Source organism: Dermacentor silvarum, chromosome 10, assembly GCF_013339745.2.
Source record: "Dermacentor silvarum isolate Dsil-2018 chromosome 10, BIME_Dsil_1.4, whole genome shotgun sequence".
Classification (NCBI taxonomy): Eukaryota; Metazoa; Arthropoda; class Arachnida; order Ixodida; family Ixodidae; genus Dermacentor; species Dermacentor silvarum.
The window spans coordinates 27704510-27732247 of record NC_051163.1 but is presented as its reverse complement, the minus strand read 5'-3'; the positions used below and the strand labels follow the sequence as shown (position 1 = coordinate 27732247).

The 27738-nt window shown below is 44.5% G+C and overlaps 1 protein-coding gene across 2 annotated transcripts in view; it reads right to left on the bottom strand.

The window, feature by feature from the left end:
- The window catches only part of LOC119465835 (transmembrane 9 superfamily member 4), a 44437-nt gene that overhangs the window by 15570 nt on the left and 1129 nt on the right, over positions 1–27738 (bottom strand). For both annotated transcript variants that reach the window (XM_037726306.2, XM_037726307.2), the window contains exons 2-9: positions 24345–24612; positions 20867–21044; positions 18684–18786; positions 17281–17333; positions 16563–16604; positions 12846–13087; positions 10050–10120; positions 579–711 (exon numbers count right to left, since the gene is read on the bottom strand). In XM_037726306.2, the coding sequence (XP_037582234.1) occupies positions 579–711; positions 10050–10120; positions 12846–13087; positions 16563–16604; positions 17281–17333; positions 18684–18786; positions 20867–21044; positions 24345–24612 (1090 nt within the window). The remainder of the gene's footprint in view (positions 1–578; positions 712–10049; positions 10121–12845; positions 13088–16562; positions 16605–17280; positions 17334–18683; positions 18787–20866; positions 21045–24344; positions 24613–27738) is intronic.

The window sequence follows — 27738 nt, the reverse complement described above, 5'->3', positions numbered from 1 at the left end:
TAAAGTGCAACGAAAAGACGAGACACAAGAGCCGACAGGACAAGACACTTACATCCTGCAACAATACTTCATTCTTGTGTAAGGGCAGCACTTCCTTTTTTTTTTCAAAAGTTTAGGGCCAAATTTCTTGAGTGCAGTGCATAGATGAATGAAAAGTAAATAAATGTGTACCAATATTGGAAAATCAACATGCTTGGTGCTATGTGCGATGCCATTAGAAAGCCCTTATTTTAGGTTCCCTTTTTTAAAATATTTTATTGTTTGTGTGTATAACTATATCGGCTTCTACTCTCAGTTGCAAGAATAAAATGAGAATAGTTGGCCAACCTTCTCATGGCACCTCTAAGGTCGCATTTCACTTAAAGCAGAATTTCGCTATTTTCTCCAGTTTCCTTCAATATGAGATCTTACCTGCTTTCTGGCAGCAGGTCTGATGCTACTATGACACCATTTTTATTAAGTGCCATGAAATTAACAGCTGTAGAATACCAAACAACTCTGTGTGTGATTGCTTATCTTTCAACAAAATGGCTAGAGCTCATGGGAAGCAGGACAGGTCACATTCTCTTGCCACTCACATATTGTGATGAACATCATGAAGAAGATCTGAATCCCACTGCCGACAACGGCAACAAAGAGCTTGGGGTACTGTGGTGGTCGGAAGACATCACCGTGGACCAGTTTCCAGCCAGTCTCCTCCATCGCATCTTCCTAAGAAAAAAAAAGTTAAAAAAAAAATAAACGTTGGTCGAATCCATGTGCACAGATATCAAGGGTGTATTCCAACTCAGGCCAATATTGAAGACAGTCTACTCCGACTGCTAAGAAGATAGCTTCGAGCACAAATAATGGAATGCATTTGGAGGTCCCAATATGTACAGTCTTTGACTATGGGATCTCCTTTCATATTTCATATCTATCAAAAATGTAACCACTTTGAAGCAATAAACTTTGAAAACTTTGTAAGACGTCTCTGTGATGACGTCACCTCACATCGACAAGAAAAAGGTAAGAAAAGTGTGTAGTATATCACTGTAACGTTTATAGTAGAATTTATGAAAAAGCACACAAGAACGCGTCACTGCGTTTTCTTGTGTGCAGGCAACCTTCTTCCAAGCGGTTCTTTCAGATGTCATTTTGTTTGGATACAAAGCAGATAGCATCGTTTTTGGCTTCAATGCTGTCTTTGCGAGACCGTCTTTTTTTAACCAGCCTCATCAGAATTGGAACAAGATTTAAAAGATGACGGTTGTCCCACTTAGATGCCTACGGCAAGTATTATAACAAAACCCTAGTTGCTGCTTGGTGGCGCGCCAACCACATGCAGCCAGCTGTGGCTGAAGATGGCGAGTGATATCCATCTCCGTCACTTTGGCTGCACCACACGGATGTATGACATTTTGTTCATTGACGGTGTCAGAAAGCTCCACTTTCCACTTAGTTCATTTCATGGTGCTCACTGCTGCCCCTATCTGAGTTTTTGTGTGAGTGGATTCCATGTGCTTTTTTTTTCTCATCCTTTGATCTATTAATATATATTAAACCTGTAGCAGCAGGTCAAGCCTATTGCTCGGCTAACCTTCCCACCTATCATTAAAGTTTCTCTCACCAGCGTGCACATATATTCAAATACCAATTGATCGAGTCAAGAACCGATTTTCCGAACACCCGATTTTTCGGACATCCCCGATAATTCAGACACCTTCGTGGCCCCGCCACATACTCCATGGAGTCAATGTATAAAAACGTCTGAAATTTCGGACGCATAATACCTTCGCCGTATGATTTTTCCTAACTTTTTGCCATGATCACAGGACCGAAACGGCATTAATCGAAGCCACCACTGCCGCCATTTTCATTATTTCACCTCCACGAACCGGCATTCTCGCACGCAGATCTGCTGGCAGCCGTAGCCATCACCGCTGCAATGCTAGGCCTTGCTACTTCGACGTTCGCTACCAAGCTTCTTGCTGTTCGGTGCTGCGTTTTTCAAGGAAACAATTCGCGGCTGTTAGCAATGGCGCCGACTTCGCCTTCATAATTCTCGCCAATGTCTTGGAAAGTCAGAAAGCACAGCACAGTCAGAAAGCAAAGCAGTCAGCGGCAAACCGGGATCAGCCACTGACCTATCTTTCACCTTGCTATCGGCAGGACACCCGGCTACATCAGTATCAGCCTGTGGGAGGATCAATCTGAGCGAGCTGTTTCGTTGCTGGGTGCACGTCGGCGCATGCGGACTGCGGACCTGCTGCCTTGGACGTTTCTGGCCTGCTCTCAGCTACCGCCGATGTCGCTGAAGTCACAGCCACTGTAGTCATCATCCACCTGGTGTCAGCCGCGGTGTACTTAAACCTTGCTTCCGCCTGGCTTCTCTGCAGTCAGCGGCAAACCGGGATCAGCCACTGACCTATCTTTCACCTTGCTATCGGCAGGACACCCGGCTACATCAGTATCAGCCTGTGGGAGGATCAATCTGAGCGAGCTGTTTCGTTGCTGGGTGCACGTCGGCGCATGCGGACTGCGGACCTGCTGCCTTGGACGTTTCTGGCCTGCTCTCAGCTACCGCCGATGTCGCTGAAGTCACAGCCACTGTAGTCATCATCCACCTGGTGTCAGCCGCGGTGTACTTAAACCTTGCTTCCGCCTGGCTTCTCTGCAGTCAGCGGCAAACCGGGATCAGCCACTGACCTATCTTTCACCTTGCTATCGGCAGGACACCCGGCTACATCAGTATCAGCCTGTGGGAGGATCAATCTGAGGGAGCTGTTTCGTTGCTGGGTGCACGTCGGCGCATGCGGACTGCGGACCTGCTGCCTTGGACGTTTCTGGCCTGCTCTCAGCTACCGCCGATGTCGCTGAAGTCACAGCCACTGTAGTCATCATCCACCTGGTGTCAGCCGCGGTGTACTTAAACCTTGCTTCCGCCTGGCTTCTCTGCAGTCAGCGGCAAACCGGGATCAGCCACTGACCTATCTTTCACCTTGCTATCGGCAGGTGAGTCCTTTGTATCGACCTGGTCACTTTTTTTTTATTTTTTATTCTCTCTTCCCTTGTTTGCCGCTGACTGCACCAAGATGTCGAATGTTTGTGTTGTGTGTTCCCATTTGTTGCCTGCAGATGGCAAATTTTTAACTTGCTCTTCCTGCAAGCGAGGGTATCATCTCGGCAAAAGCTGTTCGGCGGTTGCCGAGGGTGCCTACACTAAAATGGCGACCGAAAGGCGCGAAGCTTGGTCTTGCCAGGCGTGTAGGCAATCTGGAGCAACAGGTGATGCCTCGTTCTCACACCAGTTGACGTCATTGAATCAAAAACTGGATCAGCTCACAACAACAGTTGGAGCACTTGTAGTTAAAGTAGAAGAACTACTGGATTTCAAAAGCACCGGTGAAAAGTTGGCCGTGACTGTAGGAGAAATTCAGAAGTCTATCGAGTTTTTGTCCGCAAAATACGACTCCGTACTCTCTGCGGTGTCGGATAATAAAGCTGAACTTGGCCAGCTTCGCGCCCAGTACGAAACACTGTCCTCGACTGTTTCCGATCAGGCTACAGTCATCCACAGCATGGCCACAGAGATCAATGCTCTTGAACAGTACACGAGAAGGTGCAATTTTGAAATCCATGGTTTCCCTGTTGAGCGTAATGAGGACCTTCTATCGGTACTTGGCCAAGTGGCAGGAGAGCTAGGTATAGAGTTTCAACCTTCACATGTTGCCGCTGTGCACAGGCTACCAGCTCGTAAAGATTATGTTCCAGCTATCCTCGTTCAAACACAGAACATAGCAGTTAAGCAAAAATGGCTGGACGCTCGCAATGGTCTCCGGAATCTTGTTTTAGATGGCATGGATCCAAGCCCTCGTTTATATTTCAATGATAATCTGACGCGTGCCAACCGGGACCTGTTTCGTCAGGCTCGCATGAAGGGAAAGGAAAAGAATTACAAGTTTGTCTGGACACGCAACGGAAGGGTGCTGGCGAGAAAGATTGAAGGTGCCCCTCTCATTCACATTGATACCCTGAATGACCTCGAAAAACTCGTCTAAATATGGATGTTGCCAGCTCACTCTCGTTTGGTAGCTTTTCGGAAGTTTATAACCTTTTTACTTCTAAGACTGGTAATGCTTTCGCAGCCATCCATGTTAACATCCGTAGTATCCGAAAACACTGGAATCATTTCTGCGCTCTAACTTCGCCTTTGCTATCTAATTGTGATGTCTTTGTTTTGTCAGAAATAAATGTTTCCGCTGATACCATTGCTTCTTATTCTATACCCGGGTATCAACTATTTTCATACACGCGCACACTGCGTAGGGGAGGGGGCGTTGCCGTATTCGTGAAAGATATGTGGTCTGTATCAAAAATACCACTTTCCTTTTCGCAAGCTGAAGTGGTTGCTTTGCGGCTATGCTCATCTGCGTTGTCAATAGTTGTGCTGTCTATCTACCGCCCCCCTTGTTGCAATGTACGCTTATTCCTATCAGAACTTGACACAGCATTATCGTCCCTTTATCTTGACCAAAACGTGTGTGTGCTAGGAGACATTAACATTGATACCCTCCGCCCGACTCTGCCGCCGGTCGCTGACTATCTCGACCTTCTGTCAAAATGGGGACTAGAAGACGCAATACACCACACAACGCGCGAAGAATTTTTATCTGGAAAGTTGGTCAAATCCTGCATTGACCATATTAATGTCCGGTGCTCCGATCTTACGGCACATGCAGCTGTGGTTGAAACCAAGCTCGCCGATCATTATTTCGTCTGCTGTCGTCTCGTAGACCACTCTAAACCTTTGAATGTTAACAGCGCAAAAAGAGAAATTTCCATTGTTGATACAAGACTCTTTGACGAATGCATCGCAAAGCATGACTGGCAGTCCCTCCTACACACAGTCTGTCCATCTAATTTATACGACCGTTTTGTGCAGATACTCCAGACTTATAGGAACAAATGTACCCGCTCTATAAATATCAGATTGCGTCGAGAAGAGAAGAAATGGCTGTCGCCACAAATATTAGCGGCAATTAAGGAAAAAGACCTTCTGTGGGCCCAAGCAAAACGGGCTCCTAACCGTCCTGAGCTGCTGCTGAAATTTAAGATGTGTAGAAATCGAGTGAATTCCATGATTCGGTTGGCAAAGCGAAACCACATGCGCGCCAAATTCAACGCGGCTCGCTCAGACATGAAAAAGACGTGGTCTCTCGCAAATGAATTAAGAGGGGCGCCTAGACGTGGTGGTCATCAGCTGTCAATTATTTCCCATTTTTCTTCAGACGGGGCAACTGTTACAAATGAATTTAATACATTTTTTTCACGCGTCTCTGGTACTGCTAAACCGCACCCTGATTTCTGTACTCTAAGTGACAGTGTATGCAAATCCGCGCAGCTTCCTTTTTTTTCAGAATCTGATGTCAGATCAATTCTTTTTAACTTAAAATCTAATAAATCACCTGGCGTTGACGGCATTTCTGTAGACGAGTTGCGCAGAAATTTTGATGCTATTAAGTGTGTGCTATTAACATTGCTGAATCATATTGTAGCCAGTGGTGATATTCCTACAGAAATGAAAAAGGCCATAGTAATGCCCCTGTTCAAGGGAGGTGCACGAAACAAATACGAAAATTACCGGCCAATCTCAATTCTACCGTGCATTTCTCAAATATTAGAAAAACATCTGCTGCAAGTCATGTCTAAGTTTCTAGATGCCAATAACCTTATTTCAAGTACGCAGTACGGTTTTTTACCAGGTAAAGGTACTCAGATTCTCTTGGAGGACATTTCAGATCTTATCAATTCAGCTTTCGAAGCTAACCAGGTTGTCTGCGCTCTCTTCCTAGACGCTAGCAAAGCTTTCGACAGTGTATGCCATAGCCTTCTATTATCTAAACTCTCATTGGTTGGATTTCGCGGGCCTTTTTTAAAGCTGCTTACCAACTTTTTAGACGATAGAACACAACTAGTCTCCATAGGACAGCACCGAAGCAATGTAACCGCAATTAAAGCCGGAGTACCTCAAGGATCTATATTAAGTCCACTTCTTTTTAATCTATATGTAAATGACCTCGCCGCTGCTATTCCTGCCGTTTTATTCCAGTACGCGGATGACACTGTTATATTGTCTCAACATTCTTGTTTTTCAGATGCTATCTCCCTTTTACAAGAGTCAACGAATAGCGCTATGAACTGGTTCTGTAAAAATTTGATAAAAGTGAATGTCTCTAAAACACAGCTTATTTGTTTCCACAATCCCTTGAAGAAAGTTCGTTTAAACCTTCCATTACTGGCGCACCCTTCATCTTGTTCTCCTTGTACCTGTACACCCGTCCCATTCGTTTCATCTGCTAAATACCTGGGTGTCTTACTCGACAGTGACTTCGCCTGGAATTCCCACCTAGCTTACGTATGCTCAAGGCTTCGTGCAGTTTCAGGTACCTTATACAACATTAGATATTATATGCCTTTATCAGTTCGTAAAATGATTCTACAAGCACTGGGTTATAGTATACTTCGTTATGGAATTACGGTTTTCGGTCACTGCGCGATTCGATGGAAAAACAGAATAAACTCTATCCTTCGATCTATTCTGAAAATAATTAGCTACGACTTGGGCTTACCTTCAGGCACTGACCTTTTCAAGGCATTAAGGTGCTCAAATTTTGACGCCCTTCTCAAAGAAACGGCTATCCTGAGGCATTTTTGGTCAAATAAATATAAGGTCGAATATGTTCCTGCGCGCTGTCTCCGTCCTAAAGATCGCTTTCGCGTGATCCGCTGCTCTACCAGATACGGTCAGCGCACTCGTAATTACTTTATCCCCTCCTGTCTCAATCAACTACCACCAAGTGCGTTTCGCGTGAAAACAAAATATAAGCTAAAGCAAGTTCTTCGTCGCATTGGTCTTTAATAGTTTAGCACTCCGCCTTCCCTTGCAGGTTCACTCTAACCAAAGATAACTTTCTGACATGAACGCCTTAAGAGGACGACATATGGTTCGGCCACTGCATCATACAGGTGCCGAAGTGTAAGAATATACTGTGAAGACAGTAACTTGTTAGTTTTTACTTTTTATATTTGAGCATTCTGTATCCTACTGGCGTCATATGTATTTTTCTATCATGTGCTCTTTTTCAGATGTTATTACTGGTTCTCAGGGCGATTTTTCAATATTGTATAACATAATCGCCATTTCGTTGCTTTGTATTGCGAGTGCCACCTCACACTATATTTCCTTCTAACTTACGTTTTGTTCTCTTTGTCTTTTATTTCCGTCCTCGTTGCTGCTGGGGTTGTTCCTTAATTTTTCCTCAACTTGCTTATTCCTGCTAAAATGTGTTTTTACATATTCTGTTGGGTCTGCGATATAGCAGTTTTGTAAACGCTGCCTGTCGGCTCTGCCCTTCAAGCCCAATGCGGCTTTGGCAGGCCTGTCATGTATTGATGCCAATGAAATTCTGCTAATAAAGTATTATTATTATTATTATTATTATTACATTGCATAATGCCTGTTCCCAAAAGTCAGCTTCGCCTCATCACAGCGGTGCTACGCGGTGAAGCATAAGCGAAGTATTGCGGTGAAGCATACCATGAGTGCGAAGGGGCTGTTGTCACAGGACAACGGTATTAATTATACATGCGTGCACCCGCCACCTCTTAGCACAGTACGATCTACGATACGCCTAATACATGTACTGGAAGGGCATCATAATTATTTCGAACATGCCTGGTGCAACTTGAGCTCTTGGGGGCAGTAAAAGGCATGCATTAGTTTTTTTCGAACTGCTTGATTTTGCAGACGCTATTGCGGCGCTTAGGGAGTCCGAAAAAATGTCACAGTTTTGCCCTAAGGGCGAAGCAATGAATGCGATAGCAACACAGCAATGTCATACGAAGTAAGGTGAGCAGCTTTGGTAGCAATATGAATTGTAGTAAACATGAGATGATTAAGTAAGCAGGTGTGCTGCGCCGTAAGTAGACCGACATGAAGAGAGACTCGATGACCACGAGAAGGCGCGTGTGAAACGGTGGTGTTGATGAGAAGCGCTTCCCGTGGGCAGCGCGTGCGAAGGGACACACCTGTAGCGCTCCACTGCCGATCCGGGCAGCAGTGCATGTGTAGCGTGCGTTGGAAAATGTGGCCCGACTATTACTAACTAAATGAACGAGCGTGGTGTGAGCGCGCACAAACAAACATGAATAGATCACACTGAATGACTGCAGACAACGACTGTCAAAACGCTGGCAGCAAGCGCGTACGCCGCAGCGGCGAAGGTACGTGCGGTCTATCGCTTCAACGGAAACTGAGCGGCGAATGCACGGCGCATAAAGGTCAGAGCCGTGTGGAGATAAGAGACGGTGCGGGGCGAGCGACGAGCGCGGTTGTTGGCAGAGTAGATCCGGTTGAAGTGTCCATATAATTGCTATCGCAATAAAATCGGACGCTGACTGTATACGGTTTCCTTGCAATGCATTCCTGGAATATGGAAGCTGTGTGCACTATGGTGGGCTATGCGGTCTGGCATAACGCAGCATCAATCTCCTGAGCAGTTAAGCTCACAGCACTCAGATGCAAAATATCATCTTTTTGTTCGCTACAGTATGCTATACCTCAAAAGTCCGATTTAAGCACGGGAAACTTAATGCACAACCTACAGCAGCATTTTAGATAGACTGGGAAGTTCTCAGTTGTGGATAGTTCAGCCAAACCAACTATACTAGTTAATGAATTATACTACACTAATCGCTACCTCGGATAACACTTCATGTTTTTTTTTTGTACACATGTACCCTCTATGGTTAGAAATAAAGGTGAGCAAGTTTCTCAAATATATTTCTTGATGTGGAACTGGGTTTCGGCATTACAAGGTTTCAATGTGCAAGCCTGATGTCCAGTCCGCGAAATTTTGCCTTGTCACCCCACTTCGCATTGCCACCAAGTGATGAAATTGCCAGCCAACACCAGGAGAAATGCTGAATGTGAGTTTCGGTCAAAGGAAGCACACAAGGATAGTACCATGAAGGTTAAGAACAGGCCGAGCCAACAAATTGCCACTGCACACAGCTGACACAGGTGACTCTCACCTTTCATACACCATTTCACCTTCCCCAGTACAGTCACAGACTTACTTCTCAGACTAGCCTAATAGCCGTAATGCATAAGGACCATCAATTCTTCGGACTTCGTGCAGGGCCATTCGATAATTCAGACTGCACCTGCATGACTGCGTGCTAATTCAGCCGCCGGGACAAGCAGAAAGAAGGACGTTCTTGTTTTGATACGTGGCCAATGCCTCCTCGTAACCGAAAGCAGCAAAGCCTAGTCAATCCAGCAGTCGCCGACCACGCCCAATCCACAGAACAAGCTAAGCCACTAATTTAAAGTTGCATTTGCATGGTTTGTCCTGTGTATTCCACTCCCGCACACCCAGCATTTGTTCTTTTATGCGCTGAATAACAACACAGCCTCGAGCAACCTTGTTGTCTGCTGTTCTGAATTTATGCCACTGAGAATAGTGAAGCAGGTTCAAATGCCACCAACTCCACCCTCAACGTCACGCTGACCTGGATGGCAATAAAGTGACAGAAGTGGCAGACCGTTGCAAAGAAACCTGCACAATCATCTGACTGTTGAAGCTTGGTTTACCTCTGTTTAAGTTGCCAGGGGACGGAAATTCACTGCATGCATTGACCGTACTCTTATAGTATAGCATCTATTGCAACAGCACAACAATGTCCGAGATACAGACCGACTAGGTTGCATGCAAGCGTATGTGCATGCAGCAATGGGCTGACAAGCTTTTCTCACCACTTGTGAATAAAGACACTTACTTCCTACGAATCTATTATTCCAAACTCTTTGGGTATTCGGACTTACAAAGAGCACAAATTATTGGTCAGTGACTGTATAGGGTAGGCAACCAGTGATACTCAGTTTAAGCTCCCCGTCTTTCTTTTCCTTATTATCATCTCTTTCTCTCACAGACATGGCTTGTGCTGGACTGGAGCCCAACTGCCACTGTGTCATGTTTAAATAGCGAGGAAAACCAGGCACTCACCGAGTCTTCATCTTTGTTGTAGCGGGCAATGTCCCTCCGAAGTGTCCTAACGATGATCATAGTCAGCATACCTGAGCCAAACATGAAGGAGAATAAGCCTACAATTAAGCATAGAGTTTCCTACAAAACCTACTAGAGGGCGCTAGTGCCTATGGGAGCAGGAAGTATGGCGGTTCAGCCTGCAAGGGAATGGTCGTTCTTTGTCCTTTTGGCTTCAAACAGCGTTGCACCTTTGCAAATTGATCATTTTCAACAAAGTATTGCGCAGAGACTGATTGACTTTCTATGTTGAGAAAACTAAGGTTGCATGGAAATTTCTAATGATAAAGTGACAAATAAAATCACAAGAATGTTTGAAGCTCCAAGCACAGAGATTAGACAGATCCACGTACTAAACATCACTTGCATGGAACATTAACAAATGCAACGCAAGAGTTCTCTTTAGCAATTTTTATAGGAAGTTCCATTCAATGAAGGACGTAGGGACAACCTGAGCTATATTCGGCCACCATACATCGGGGTGAATACCAACTAGTGATGAATGCAAATGAACATACTGAGACTAACCCTAAGACAAAATCTTACGAAGTGAACAATTCATTCACACAAACCAGTGGACAACGTTACAAAACAGTGAAAAGGTAGATGCAGGCGAACCATGCTGTCTTGCGCATGTAACGTTAAAACCATATTTAACAAGCGACTGCCTAATGTACATTACCACATTCATTTTGTATTTGTAAGTGCTAAACTAAATGGGATTATGAGGTTTAGTGTGTAGAAGCAACACACGGGTTATGACAGATGTCGTAGTGGAGGGCCCCGAATTCATTTGGACCACCTGGTGCTCTTTAACATGAATCTAAATCTAATTAAATATAACAGAATCTAACAGAATATGTGCGTTTTCGCAGTCTACCCCATTGGAACACAGCCACTGTGGTCAGGAATCAAAACCGCAACCTTGTGTAGAGCATCAGAATGCTGTAGCCACCAGTGCTCATAAGTGTTGGAGTGTCATGCGAGTGATTTCTTTATGTATGTTTAATCACTGTAGTGCATCTAGATTGCTTTGTACTGTACCGCTAACCAATAACCTAATGGCTATTGGTCAAAATATTTTTGGTACAGTCCAACCTCGTCATAGCGAAGTTGCATCAGGCACGAAAATACCTTCGTTATACAGTCGCCGACCGATAAATCGGACACCGATAATCCAGACATGCTCGGTAATTTGGACAGCTTCGCGGCACCCCAATGGCCCCGTAGACTTAATGTGTAAAGACGAGCCAATATTTCGGACAGCCGCCAGCTCTACATTTGATTTTCCGGACTCCATCCGTGACTGTAGCGTACGCGGATTCTCCCGCCATTGTCTCCTCTGGCAACCTCGATGAGACATGAAGTATGGCCTCAAAGATACAAGACATTGCAATATGGCCTCAGAGATTACACGTAAAATGGTAATCCCTGAGGCCTTGTCTCGGTCACAGCACTACGCCTCAGATTAAATTACAAATGCTGATCTTGGAGGCTTTGCCTGGATTGTGAGGTCGCATCAACATCGCGATCATCACATCCTATTCCGGCATCCCAGCGCATGGCCCGCTCTCATCATTCTGTTTGTTTAGTTGGCGTTCCAGACAGTGCTCTGCTGGCTCCAAGTCTTTCTCGTGAAGTTATCGACAGGCCGCGTGAAATGGCACCAACGGTCCCCTCGCAGTCTGACTCAGAATGAGTCTTGAGTCGCAGTCCAAATGACCCTGACTCTGCAACTGAAGAGCCTGAACTGCCGCCTACCACAACGAGCTCAAATGTGGACATCATTGATAACCTGCTAAGCTGCGGTGTGTCGATTCCGGCAGCCGTTACATCTGAAGACTTTGTAGATGTCGACAGCGCGGTGTTGTGTGCCAAACTGAACGATGATGAAATAATTGCGTGAGTTCTCCCACTACTCAAACAGTGACTTTAACTTGGATGATGATGTGCTGTGTGGATCTGACTCGAGCCTTTGCAGTCCTTACATCAGTGTACAGCGACAACAGAAAACCGGCAGAAATATAGGCGTACTTGGTTGAACGTAATCGGAAATGTGTGCAGCAACGAATCGACCACTTCTTCCTTGCACAGGGGCATGAAAATTTAAATGAAATTATATATTTTTGGGCACATTCATTTTTTCGGACATTCGATAGTTCGGACTTATTTACGTTCCCCGTGAAGTCTGAATTATCGGTCGGCGACTGTATATGATATTCGCTGTAAGCTTACACAGAGATATCAACAAAAGGAAATAAAAGATCGCAATCAGGTCTATGCAAAAGAAAAGTTAGCTGAATGCCTCTGACAGGCCACCAAAGGGTCTCCTGCGAGTTTTGGTGACCCGTCGACATATTGCCGTGCTGATACGAGGCGCGCAAATAATAATTTACATACATGTGTTCTGCACTCGCAAATGTACAACCATACGATCGGTGTTATAGCGCGGGAATGGCTTGTTAGCTTGCCGACTGCGGTCCGACACCAAGCCAAGCTGGCCAAAACGTGCCCGCCACCGACATACTTTTCAGACACGGACAGAATTGCACTCAGATCCATGCTACATTAATATGGCCGTCAGTATAGCCTGTACATCTGATCTCACGCTCGATCGATGATAAGGTCTCCTTTTATAATAGAAAACAAGGTTGCCATTTTATAACCAATACCCATCTATGTATTTATTTATTTATAACTGATTAAAGGCCAAATTTTGGTGAAGTTAGTCTGTACCATTCGAAGGGCTGGACTCACCCGACAGGAAAAAGACAACAATGACCGAGTTGACGATGGAGAACCAGTGGATCTGGACGTCAGTCATGGCCAGGTAGGTGTCCCAGCGGGAGGCCCACCTGATGCTGCTGCTCTTCCACTCCACCTCGTAGCTGAAGTACAGGTCTGTGATGCCGTTCTCGTTCACCTCCTGCTTTTTGGCTTGGCTTGAGTCAAACTCGCAGGAGCCACCCTTCAGGAACTTCATAGAGTCCTTGTGCACACTGCACGTAACGAGGGGGAAGGAAGCACAGAGACCAGTTGTGAAAGCACTACAGACAACCTCCGGTCAAGCTTCTCTTCTGAAGCTAGCGCTTGTCTTTCCCCTACCAGAGCGAGGCAAACTCACACAGGTGTTCACGCCCGTGTGCCTCTGCACATCGTTTCTCTACCTGCACCCCGCTCGCGTTGCCCGTGGGCACTTATTTATACAATTCATGCGAAAAGATCAACGGCGGTTGAAGAAAGGATGTCTCTCGAGCCAGCCTTTCAACAATTGGGCTTGTCTTCGTGGAGGCAACAACTGCCACGGATGCTTGATGGAAACACGCAGCTGTGAAATCGCTAAGTGCGTGCGTAGAGTGGGACGACAGAATGTTGAAAATGCTCAAAAACGAGGGTGTTTAGTTGTGTTAGCGATGGAAGGGGGGAGGGCTACGGTTGCAGCTGATTCTTTCAAGTGGCAGTAAGAATAGAAAATAGACAAGAAGCTTCCAGTGTAAGCAGGCCCTGTCAATCCCAGGAACCTATTTTTTTATGAAAACCGGAAGAAGAGAGATACTATTTTGACAGTTAAAAAACCAGCAATGAGAAATTAGAAAAAAAAATGTTGAAAGAGAGTGAGTTGTATTAATAGACGTTAATTCCAGCTTATTGCTTTCATTTCACATTTGATCCTCCTTACTCAATTCGCGCTCCTTACCATGGCGGCCGCATTCCAATAGATTTAATGCAAAAACACTTGTGTGCCGTGCTTTGAGTGCGCAGTTAAGAACCGCAGGTGGTCAAAATAAATCCAGAGGCCTCCACCACGGCGTCCCTCATGGTCAACTTTTGAGCTTCTGGACGTTAAACCCCGCAATTTATTATAACAAAACACTTTTCTACACTTCTGTGCGCTAGAAAAATGGCACAGCTTTATGCATATTTATCATATGCAGGATAAGAGAGAAAAATAGTGTGAGAGATCTGATAATTTTATGTTGACACATAGATGTAAAAAGAAATGCAGTATACAGGGTGACAATAATTAAATCACAGCCTTCTGGCATTGAAAGTGCGGAATGTAAATTCAACGGAATGCAAATAAGAACAACAAATACCCACAGTTGCAGCAGACTCCCGAGAGTGGACATAACCTGCTGCTGACTCAACGAATGTTAATTTGAAGCATTAAATTACCATAAGCGTATATGTTCCCTTTCACTTAAGTCACAATTGTAACAATTTCAAAACGTAAAAAAAAGTAAATGGGGGGGGACTGAGGAATAACTGAAAAAGAGGACTGACTTGATGCTAAGGGTTGTTTCGGTGGAATATTACTATCAGAACACATTTGGCCTTAGAGACATTTAAAATGCGCTGAGATAATGCAGGCAACATCGAATTAAAACAAGCTCGACACACGCATTTCCTTCACACAAGCACTTTTTTTCTTCTGATGGCTTGCTCAGCATCATCGATTTAATGATGCAGGTCTAGCTGTGCTTTGGCGACGTCTGAATGGTGAAAATAATTATTATGGTTTGATCCAGATTGAAGGGTGTACATGCCCTTCAACACAAAACTTGCAGCAAACCACTGCACACAGTCCGGCGCGTGCCGGAAATTGTGCTTCCCCAGTGCAGCGAAACGGAGAAGACCATGCACTGCACCCCGACAGTTTAAAATTTTTTTGCTGTAGATGGCATTTGCGACTGGCTTAGCAGCACCCCCGCGCAGCACTGCGGTTGTCTATAGCCAATATTTTTTACAACAAAGTTCAATCCGGCACGAAAATACCTTCATTACATTCGACAAGTCATTATAAGCATACATGATTATACAGTGGAACTTTGTTACATTTGGAACCTCGTCGTTCATGCGGGAATACCTTGAGCCCCCACAACAACGCTAAACTACAAATGTGTGCTTCGCACCATTGTTATTAACAGTGCAATTGATGTGATTCCACGGGATCAACACAATGGCTTGCCCACTGTAGGCCAGCCTAGCCTCACATTTAAACAGGGCACCCCGCTGGTCCCGCCATCCGCGAATCATCGACTCGTTGACGTCGAGCCACGGTGCAGTTTCCCAGCTCCTTGGCCATCGAAATTGCTTGTCTCTTGAAGTGGCTGTCATACCCAACGCGCTTCGTTGCCATAACATCACCAGTCAAACGCAGAGTAATAATGACGTCGATTTCAACCAAAAACAAGTTTTGACTTCAGTTGACTTGTCTACGGATTGGATCAAGACAAAAAGGTACAGGTTGCCACGGTAACGCTAAAAATCGTGGGATTTGGAATGTTTGTTTTAAAATGGTCAATTTTATTGTTATTGAATGTAATGCGAGGATCAAGTTCAAGCAACGAAAATTGTGAAAAGAACATGTTACAATCGAGTAAATACAGTACATATTTCGAGCTGCTCAGCGAACAAACATTCACTTCGCTGTAACCGATATTGTCTCGAATACTGCATTTTTGGTTTCATGATAGCAGTAAAGTGCTCATTCAAATACAGCATGGCAAACCAAATTATTTGTTTCTTTCATTATATTCGATGATTCGCTTTATCAGTGTTTGTTATTATTGAGGTTAGACTGCACTGCCATCTGTTAGAAAGCCTTCAAGACCATATGTTTCATGTTTCTCAGACTGTCTTGAAACTTGCGTTTTGAGACCAATAAATGTTGGCTCCAACATTAGGGGTAATACAGTCAAATCCTGGATATATCGAACCCACATATAACAAATTATTGTGTATATCGAAGAGCTGGAAAATCTTCTTGAAAATCCCATGTAAATGTATAGGGCTGGTGCATGCACGCATATAGAGAATGCCCATTCACCAGCACATTCGATATATCGAACGTGGCACCACGCGGTAAGACCATAAAGTGCACTTCTTTGTGCACTTCGAGGTCTTCTGGCACCTGGAGGTGGAGAAGAGAATGTGCAATCAGCTGAGCCATGTGGGTCGTGTGTGCAGTCGGTTGAGCCCCGTCAAGATTTTCGGCTAGCCCGCATGCTACCTCGAACGTCAACATTCCTTCTTTCCGATTTTCGCGGCGGCGGCGTGTGGGCCAAGTGCCTATTCGTGAGCTCACTTTCTGCAAGCGACGGCTGCTCCAAATGTAAAGAAAAGAATCAACTTCGACTTTGAAAATGAAGTTAAAAGTGATTCACCAATTTCTTGGAGGTAAATAATGTGTGCTTGCTATCTTTTTTCCGAGTTGCGTGCAGTAACTTAGCGGCCCTCGAACGCACCAATTGGTAAGCCACCGTTTGCCTCAGGGCCTATTATTTTATATATCGAATTACCTATATATCAAACTTTTTGTGATCCCCTTCAGATTCAATGTATCTGGGTTTGACTGTATATAACAACTTGTAATAGCCTTGTGTATAACAAAAGCTTTTTCAGGACCAATGATAATGTAAAAGGAAGATGAAAAAGTGAAAGCCAGTAGGATCGAATAACCAGAACACAAACCTCTTGGTGGAGACTTCGAAGCCAACGACCCTGAAGTGCTCACTGCAAAAGAAAAGAATGTGGTAATGGGCATGTGAAGTAAAAGCAGACATTATACAGTCAGTTGACATCCGTTAATTAGATACTGAAGGGACAGACGAAATTGGTCGAATTATCCGGCAGGTCGAATTAAACACAAGATAGAAAAGCGCCGAAACCACCGATTCGCTTGGCAGTATTTGTCTTTAAAGTTAGCTTCGCCGCAATACAGATGTGTCGTGCGGTGAAGCATACCAAGCGGAGGAAAGGTGTTACTGCTACGGGACATAGCACGTGTTCCTTAATTTACACATGCACGGTCTCCGGTCACAGTACAAGCACCGAGGCACCTAATAAGTTTACTGGCAGGCCTTCAGAGTTTTAGATCGAACCCCACTCTTTTGTTAGCTTTAAACGTTCCCTCGACTTTCTGAGTTTTTTCGTCTTACTGCCTTCCTTTTCGCTAGCTTTCCCAAAACAAGGATAGTTTTTCTCTGCTTCTTGGTGCATGGCACGTGCGTGCATGTATAATTAAGCAAGGCGTACTAGGCCCCGTTAATGGTCTCATATACGAGACATGCATGATTTGGGCGTCATGATCCAAAGCCAACATACCCATCAAGTTGCCATAACAAAGTCCTCTAAGCAAATCACAAACAAAAAAGCAATGAAAATGAAGGTAGTATCTCGAAACACTTACTTGTCTTCAGTGTGGTAGTAGAGGATGAGTTTCAGGTGGTTGTTGATGTATGGCTGCAAAGGAAAACAGAAGTGGGGCATCAACCAACGTAAGTGCTTGGACTTTATATCGAACCTCATATACTAGAAAGAAAAAAGAAAAAGTGCAGCACTCTGGAGCGTTCTGTCAGCCAAGGAAGAGAGGGCATGGCCTCCGAGACTGGAGGATGGCGCGAGCTCTCTATTGATAGCGTGCATTCCAATCTTGGAGGCTATACAGCGAGCCACTGGAATCCAAGCCAGTGCAAAATTCACCACGGCAGCCTCCAAGATTGGGTAGCGTGGCTCGGAAAGAGTCCGGAAAATCGAACTTTGGGTTCTCAATTCGTCCGAAAAATTGGGTGCAAAAATGCATGAACTCAATGGGAACCCTGACGGTGCATTTTTGAAGTCCGGAATATCCAGCAAGTCCAAATTTTTGGAATCAAGCACCCCCATGCCCGCTTTCGCGGCAGTTATCGATTCCTTGAACATCGTCCACAACTTTGTTGAGTGCAGTGCGGGTGATGTTTGTATGCTACGTGTTGTGAGCCAGCTGGAGAGCATGGCACTAGGGGCGGCGAACTACCACGCCAAGTAATCCCGCATCAGTGAATACTTCAAGTAATCTTTCTCGGACATGGAAAATAAAGGTGATTTCGCTTTGCGGCAAGTTCTTGCTTGTTTTCTTTTTTTATTCATTTCAATTAATTCGAAAATTTGCTTAATTCGAAGAATTTTCGTTGTCCGGCGACCGTCGAATTATTGAGGTTTTACTTGTACATATACCTTCTACCACTGTGACTGGCTACCCACACTTCACACACACATTCAAACACTTTTTCCCACTTTGACACTCCTAATCCTAACGCATTAAAATGTCAGTGGCTGCCAGAAATGCTGTTGACATATTGCAGTTATGGATAAAGTGTTCGGTTTCATGCCTGGTTGCTGCCCGGTGTCATTTGTCATTGATTTTCATTATTTATTATTATGCAGTCAAACACTCCTTGAAGTTGCCTCGTAACCTAAGCACCTAAGTCGCACAGGCAAAGTGGTAAGGGAGAGCAGCATCGTGGTGAAAGCAGACACCACATGCGTGCACTGGAAGTGCATTGAAGCTGGCGTACTTGTGGACAACTTAGTATGCCCGCAAAACCCAGACGACAGGCACAACTTCAAGTGGAAGCACTCAGGGCATGAGTGTACTCAGGACATGAGTGTTGGTCACACACAAACGTACAAACAAACATACACAACCCAAGCACCTAAACACACATGCATGCAAGCAAGCAAGGACATACAAACACCTACCAACATACACGCAAGAGAAGTTGCTCTCTGCAAAAGGATAAAAAAAGCAAACAAAAACAAGCAAAGTAATACCTTGTCATTCTCGATAAATCCAAGCCGGTAGCCATGTTCGTAAACCGGTTGACTGCTGTCAAACGATTCAAGGCGTGTCGCGCATGGCATGTTGTCGGCAAGACTGCAACGTGAACAAGGCAGAAGTGTGAAAATAATCCCCTGACTTCCTCCTACATAATACAGTTAACCTCGATATAACGAAGGCAGCAAAAGTGGCAATTTGCTTCGTCATATCGAAATTTCATTGCATTGAAATTCAACCTTTTATGCTAATAAGTACAGTCACTGATCAATTGTTATTACACGAAAAGGGGCCGTGAAATTTCCGAATTGTCGGGCATACGAAAAAAGCAAGTTTGAATGAGAAAACAATTTATTTTGTTGAATTTGGGAGTCTGCGACGAATGATACGTTTTCATGCCACGTCGACGATATCTTCATATGGGCGGCACGAATTAAGCGAGGCCAGCCCCGCTTTCACGTCTGCTCCGCCCCCATGGCTGACGGCGTCGCCTGAACTGGGACGACGCTATCATGAAAAGTGCCGGCAGCGAGGAGCGAATGCTTCGTCTGCCTCTTGCTTCAACGGGTCTCCAAAACTCGAGATTGCGCAACCTCCAATACTAAACGCACGGGAAGACCGCTTAAGTGATGCCACACCGTCTCAGCATGCTCACTCCTTGCACATGCGGCAGATTACCTCTGAAGCAGGGTACGCCACTGCATGTGCGCTCAGCGGTGCTTACATCCATGCGCAGCCATGGCCGGGCCCCGCACGCTAGCTTACCCCCCCCCCTCCCCCCACACCCTCACGCACACTTGATCACGTTACCGCGAGCTCGCTTCCCTCCCCCTCTTCCCCTTGGCTCACGTGGGAAGGCGTCACTCGTGAAGCCACCATCTTTCTTGTCTCGCCATCGCCAGCTTTCACTCGCACCTAAAGCACACAGTGCGTGGGCCGCAAAAGGATCTTTTTGCAAGCAGCCACTTGTATTTCAATCATTTGGCCATCTGCGTTCGCAGAAGTTTCCATTTATTGGTCTTGGCATTCCTTTGCAGCGGCAGTGTAATTTCAGTACATTGAAATGTGTATAAACACACTTCGTTATGTAGAGGTTCTACATACATGGTGTTCTATGGACAAGAGGTTATGCAAAGTTAAATACTTCATTATATCGCGAATTTTGTTATAGTGAAGTTCGTTATATCGAGGTTTAACTGTATTTTCGCTTTGCTTTGCAATTGTAACTTTATCATCCAGAATCACATAGCCAGACAGTGCAGTGAGACAGCCTCTCCTTCCATCTGCACACTTTTGCTTGGCTACTGATTGCTGAATCTCACTAGCATCACCACATGTACTGGGTTCCGTGTTTCCAGTTTTCTTGTACTATAGTTTTAAACCTCGATGACACTGTCTTTGATGATTACCCAACTTTGATTACACTATCTCTCGGATTGGCCCAGCTTACTTGGACAGACAGCCGCCCAAGCAAAGTCAGGGGGAAGAGACAAGGAAAACTTCACTTCAGAAGAATACAAACACGGGCACTCTGGCGGAGACGACATTTCAGTTGATTTCAAGGGCAGTTCTGAAGTGGGAGTGGTCAGTCATAAAGGCAATGTAGGCGGTTAGATTGCTTCAGTCTTGGCCTGTGCATAAGAAAAAGGAGTGCTGAAAAGTTTTTGCATGGGCGTGCTACCTTACAGTGACAGGATAAGGTCGGGAGACTTAATTGTGCTTTTCGTGCAGTTATGCAGGCATTCTAGGAGTAATTGTAAAGGATGAACCTAGTCGAATGGTTTTGAACTGATTTAAGTGTGCTGGTTAGATTAGCTTGATGCAGGTCCATGACAGAGCTAACCTACTCCAGTTTCCGATGTATGAGCATCTTGCAGGTGTGGAGCTCAACAGATCAGGGTGCTAGGGTAAAGTTGCGGAGATAGTGACTTGATTTGTACGCAGAATTCATGTTAGGACAGGAGGAAAGTGAATACCAAGATACTCTACAGAGTTTGTAATTGTTGTGAAGCAATCAAAAGCAATACGTCAGGGTTGTGTAATTACGTTGGCAGTGGAAAGAGATTGGCGAGGGCTCGTTAACATTAGGTGCCATAAGCCATTTGTCGTAATAAATAATAAATGCCGTAATAATCAAATAATAATACATGTCTGTAAGAGAAGCATGCCAGCCACTCACAGGTGGACGAAGTACTGGTGCCGGATGCGCTGAGCGGCAGTCTGGGAGTCCTCGAGCTGCCACGAAATGGGTGGCGGGTCGGTGTCTCTCATGTGGCACAGCAACCTGCACTTCTGGTCCACTGCCATGTGAACCTCGTAGGGCGTGTTCACAATGCGGTCCCCGCGGAGGACCTCCCCTGCAAGCCAGGCGGATGAGTTGCGGAGAAGAGCACTCACTCGCAGCTTGCATGCAGGTTCGCAGGGTTCCCAGGTTTGGTTACATTGTAGGGGTGTGCGAATAGCGATTTTCGAGACCTGAATCGAATAGTGCCAAAAGCGAATCGAAATGAATATTGTATATTTTTCTAATAGTTTTCGAGTAATAAAAGCCGTTGTCACAATTAATATAAAACGATGTTCGCATCGTGGTATTATTAAAGTTAGCAAGTTTGTGTCACTACATGGTACATTATGATGAGTTGTTTTTTAAAAGCACAAATGAAGCATTAGGAGCAAACAAGTAGTTTCTTAACATACACAGTGCACTTCGTAGAGTGCAAATGATCGCTGTAGAGCCTGTAAACTATGGCTACCTAAGTGATGTAGCCTGCTCTACTACGCAAGCTCTGATGTTTTATGTCCACATTGTGCCCAAGGTGGGGAAAATTTACGGTACTTTTGATCCAATTTTATGTTTATTTGGGTGCAGTTGACGTGTTGAAATATTCGAAAAGTTATTAGAAAAATATTTGCACTTACGAATAGTGCCTGTTCGATTCGAAGACTGAATCTAATAGGACACTATTTGATTCATTATTTGAATATTTGCACACCCCTACTACTTTGCACCAAACTGGCTACTCTTGGAGCTTCCTAGCTATAAAAATTTCGGGTCATATAATGCTTGGCTAGTTTGTTTAGGTACTCTTCATATCCTGACTCTATCTATGACAGCAGAACTCCTCCTCCTCGTGTCCATCAAGTCATGACTGACAAATAACACTTGCATGTCGCATGAGATGCATGGTACAGTTAAACAGGACACAACGGAGAAGCATTCAATCCATTTACACTGATACAGCATTCTTCTGAGACACTATTTTTCATTCATTTGACGGCAATGGGTCGATAGTTTAGAAGAGAAAATGAAGCTCAATGTTCCATTTCTTTAACTCGCTGCTGAAACCCCAGTGGCAGTACCTTAATCTGATGTCACTGATTTCAAAGCACTTTTTCGTACCAGCTTAATAAAAGTTCTTGAAACTTGTTAAGTTCAGTCTTAGGCTCTGTTAGAATACAATGTAGTCCGTCCTTACTAATAAATAAATGGGGGCAGCTTCACACTAGTGGTGTGATGTCTAAGCAAACAGCGAAGCTGGTGGCCCTTCCCTAGCTTTAACTTGGCATTTCATTAGCTTTAACTTGGTTCTCTGTTAGCTTTAACTTGGTTCTCTCTTAGTTTTAACTTGGCCTGTCTATTAGCTTGGCTTTTTTAGGCTTTAGGTGGTGGTGCTGGGGAAACTCAGGATCGGTGCAAAGTGTTCGAAGTCGCTCTCGAGTGGTAGCGTGGCGCTCTCCTCCTCTTCTTTGGACGACTCATGTGCTCGGCACAAACTTACGAGGCAAAGTGTGCCTGCGCACCTCGGCAACGCGGAGCTATGTACTCTGGAGTGACGTCATTGCCTAGCTTCGCTCCCACGCAGCAGTGGGGAGAAGCTAGGCGGAGGAGTGAGCGACGCTGCTGCGGAGGTTAGGCAAGATGCTTGGTTTCCGCTTCCCTAGCTCTCGCTTGAGTCTTTCGGAAGCGACTAGTGTCCAGTTCTCTGATCGAAACCTGCCAAGCCGCCGCCAGAGGCATCGGCTGCAGTCACGGACACTGGGCGCCTACGGTGCGAACGCGGGGAAATGCGGTCGGCATTGGCAGCAGTTCTACACGTCCGTGCTACCACATGCCTAACTCCTCCTCTCCACCTCGCATCCGCTATGCTGCGTGATGCTATTTTTATACTCTGCTTTCACTCTTTCTCAGCTCTCTCTCTCCCAGCTTGGTGAAGTAGTAGTATGTGAGGAGGTGGCGCTTCGTTGCTAGGCGACGCCCGTGACGTCATTGCCAGGAGGAGGAGTTTTCTACATAAGCCACCCCCCCCCCCCCCGATTAAAATTACGCCTAATTTGAACAGAGAGGCTGTTAAAATTAGGCGTAAGCAAACATGAAAATCCATAACATCATGGCGAGCTCGGACAGGAACTTCCAAGCTGGCATTCATTTCATTTTTGCGTCTTTTCTGGCTTTCCAAGCTTCTTCTAGAGGTAAGCAGTGGTTTTTTCGGTACTGTAGAAAGGCAACTTACCAAACACGAGCTCGAACTATTTTTTTCTCTTCATTGTCCCTTTAAACCTCAATTCAATGAGTGAATTGAGAACAGAGCATTACTTTGGCTAATAGAAAACTTCATTCAATCAAAAGCACTTAAGAAACTCAAGCAAATGACACGTGTAAAAAGATAATTTTTGCTTGTGTAGGCTTAGTAGGAATAGGGAGTTGTGGACTTAAAAGGCTGCACTGAGAAGACAACACATGTTTCAACTAAATGCCATCCGGTAGAGCCAGCGCTGAGCTTGCACTGCCGAGACACCGCAACAGGCAGCGTCGCAAAAAAGAAAGAATGGTCGGCGTCGAACCAGCACGATAATGCGCTCCCTGTACCAATATGTAAGTAAATTTTGAGCCATTTTAGAACAGAACAAATTTCCTGTGACCTGTATTCTTTGCCCGCACTTTCTCCAAAATCTTTGTTAACTCGAACGAGGCATTAAGTTCACTTCATTGCTTTGAGGTACTGAATGCGTTAGGCTTTATATAAATATGTGCAGAAGAATCGAAAGTAGTTTGTTAAATTGAAAGTTAGGCAAAATCAGCCTTCCTTAAACCGAAGCTTGAATATACTTAGTGCCATTAGATAGCTTTAGAGTAGTATATGCAAGCAAACGCAATGTCCTTATATGCATGAAGAAAATAACATTTTTGTCACAGCAATAGCTTACGTAAGCAGCAAAAGCTTACGGATTGCGGGATCTTTGAAAACGCTGAATATCTATGCAGTCTTGGAACACCATGCCTTGTGTACTAATTTACAGCCTGTAACAGCATTTATGTGAACAACATAGTGTTGTAAGGTTTTACTGGCTGTAGTCACATGTGCTTGGGAATTGGACGTTTTCTAAGCTCGCCCGGCTCATAGACTTTTGCGGCCGAGTGTACTATCGCTCATTTCCATGGTAGTCGAACTTTTCCATTGCCAGAGTTCCCTATAATAAATTTTGTTAGAGGTCTTATGGTCACTCATACAATAGCAAAATACAAAAACATTTCCATGCACGTTGAGGCTGGTGGCCTTATCTGTGATCAAAAGTTTGAAAGGTGATGATTACACAAATCTACATGGCCTACATGCAGATAACTCTGAGGAGGCGTTGGAGCTTGCTGGTCTGCTCACCGAGGTTCTCAGACTTGTAGTTGAGCGTGCCGTTCTTGGGCTTGCACAGGTTGAGCGAGTAGTAGGCGTACGGCAGCTGCGTCAGCGTGCTGGTCATCTTGACGGCCTTCACCTCGATGGGCTGGCCACGGCTGAACTCCACGGGCGCCACGCCGGGAACGTAGAACGTGTCCGCACAGCCCGTGAACAAACTCATCAGCAGCCACAGGACCAGCAGCCTGCCGGACGACAGCAGAACACTGCAACGGCCAGCTCTCCCCATGGCCGCCTGCATTTGGTTGATCCATCGATTGACCGACCGGAAGCTTTACCCACTTGGGCTTTGATAAAGGAGGGAAACTGCAAAGGGTGCTCCACGTTCAGAGAGAAGCGAACACGGGGGAGCTGTGTCGAATGTGGAGAAGTGCAGAACAAACGAGAATTGAACGGCCAATGTAGCGCGACAAGTTTTTTTGGCGACACGTCCAGCGTGTGGCTCATGACCACTGCCTCCCGCCTACCTAGCTGTCTGACCCACACATTAGTGGTTTGCGAAACCACGTGAGGACTACCTCCCAATTTTTTTTTTTACTTATTTACTTAGAAGGAGTGTCCATCAATACACTTTATGCCAGGAAGCCGTACAGTGCTTGGCATGTGTTTTGAACTGGTCACGTTAAAGGTCATATAATTAGCCATTTGCTACGCATCTAGGAATTCCGGCACCACATCATCGTTAACAGTGTCGGCAGCTTATAATAAGGCAAACAAAGTGAGATACAAAATTTTTCTGTCAGAACTCCTCACTGTAGTACTAGCTTACAGTAGTACTATGCACTGTGCACGCCTTCTCTTCCTTCTTTTTTGTTTACATTTTAATTAACTGTTTGTTTTCTTGCTCCTGCCAATTATTGCTGTTTATGGGTATGCTATTTTCAAAACACCAGTCCTGTAATAACGTTGCCAAGGGGTTGACAGTATGAAGAAATAAAAATAAAAACTAAAAGAAATGAAACATGATGAGGTTTCTGCTACACAAACACACTTTCTGTAGCCCTCACAGATGTACTAAGCCCTTAGAATTTAATGCGACAATGTACAATTCATCACTGCATGACAGGTAGGCCAACAGAATTGAACAACGCAAATGGCGCCATCAAAAAACCTTGCTAGCAGGCATCACAGTAAAAACCTGGCATTTTTCCATAAGCCTACGTCATGCTATGTTAAAATGGTTATGCTAACTAGTTCTTTTACATATTCGCTGCACATGACAAGTTCTGGGGGTTCTTACTCTCTGTTGGGTACATGTCTTGCTTTTATTTTAGCAAACAAAATTTATCGAGAGAAGTAAATCTATCGTCGTGCTGCCTGTTTTGCTTTTATCAGCTGCTACCACAGATCACTTCTTTGAGAGTGAATAGATAAGGGCAAATGAACTGCATGTGCTGCAGTCGAACCTTGGTACTATGAACACAGATATCGCTAAGTAAATTTAATATCTTTCTCAGGGATGCAATGAGTATACACTTATATAAATTGGATATACCGAATGTATTTTCACGTTAGATACAACTTTTTGAACGTGAGGTCCGACTGAATACAAATGGCGACAGTATGCCTCATATTCCTTAAAAAACCATAGCCCCACAAGCACATATTCCAAATGCAGTTTATGAATTTTTTTCCATGATCACATGACTTATCAAGTACTAACCTGCCAAAGTTACACACTTGCGTTATTCGAGAATATGAATACCTTTAGAAATGAAATCAATGTTTTCTGCTACTACAACTACTGCTAATGATAATACCTAATAATATATTAATAATAATAAAATAAGAATTTGATGGTGCAATGCGCATGGCTACATTACGCGAAGAGTAGGGTTTTTGTTGTTTTGTTGTGTGTGTAAGGTAGAATAGTTGGTGATAGAGCATGTAGAGATGAAGCCTGGGGGCTGCATTATTACATTTGGCTGAAAGTTGGAATAAAGTATGACGCTCATATTCAGGCATAGGTAGAAGCTCATATCCAAGTAATGGTACTAGATTGAATGATATCTGGCATCTCTAATATGCTATAGATTTTCCATTTCTTGCATTTAATTCACAGTCAGAGAGACAGACGCAGGCACGCAAAATGTGCAACATGCTTAATTATTGTCAACACGGTGTGCACATTTTAACTGGAGCAAGCTCTGGGTTTAACCACTGAAAAATTAGGTTTACTGCCATGAATGAACCTTTAGACGCACTTTTCCCAAGCACCTCTTTTTGTTTGTGCAAAACGACCCCGCCTCCTTTTGATGCATTCTTCTGCAATTCCTTCATGTTAGTGCCTGCTATACTTCCAAATTATGAAATGATTCAATAGACAACCATCCGTACATAAAAGCAGTTGCCGACAACTTGTTAACCACTTATGATCCTGAACAAAGAGTGTTTTTTTTTTTTTTCAGGCTGCTACCATGTGCATACAATTATTTCGAATTTTCATAATTATTCTATTATCACAAACAATGTTCTCAAAACACTGACTTACAAAAATTGTGGGGTTTAACATTCCGAAACTGCACAGCTATGAAGCTGCCGAAGCAGGGAACTTCGAATTAATTTCAACCAGCTATGGTCCTTTGATGTATGCCCAAGGAATGATACATGAGCATTTTTGTATGCTGCCTCCATCAGAACACGGCTACCACGACGCCACTCTATTGAGTACAAAGCAATAAATAGCCATGCATACAAGACAGAAGTTGCCGACACCTCTTATGATACTGAACAAGGTGTTTATGATACTGAACAAACACGGAAAATATCAAATGTGGTATTTCTCTTAAGACTCCTACCATTTGCAAGCATTTACTCTAGTGTTTTTTTGTGTTTATTTCTGCCAACTGTACTATTCTAATACACGATGGTCCCGGAACCTTCACTCTAATGCCCTTCAAGAAATAATAAAACAGACATGATTCAACGAAGCCACAGTAATGCAGCATCACGTGAAAAAAAAAAGAAAAAAATGAAGTCAACAGCTGCATATGGAGAACATGCCAGTGACAATCCGGCAAGCACAGCGAATCCGCAAGGAAAGGCCAGCTGTGAATTTGCCATACAGACAATGCAACCTGACAAAGCTCGCGCTGCATGCACAGCTATAACAATGAGCATGTTTTGGGTTTTCCTTTAGATGAAGTCAGTTTCAGCCACCGTGTAGCTTGGTCTAACAAATGCTGAACAACGCACATGGATGAAAACATGTTTCTTGTAATAGATGTGACATGTTTTTATACAGTTAACCACTGCCTGTAGGGCCTTGAGCACTTCGTGTGACCTTTGTAGTGCTGATGTCAAGCGTAACAACTGCAGCTGTAACCTAAGTCAAACTGAGTGGGGTAGAATCTGGCAGGTA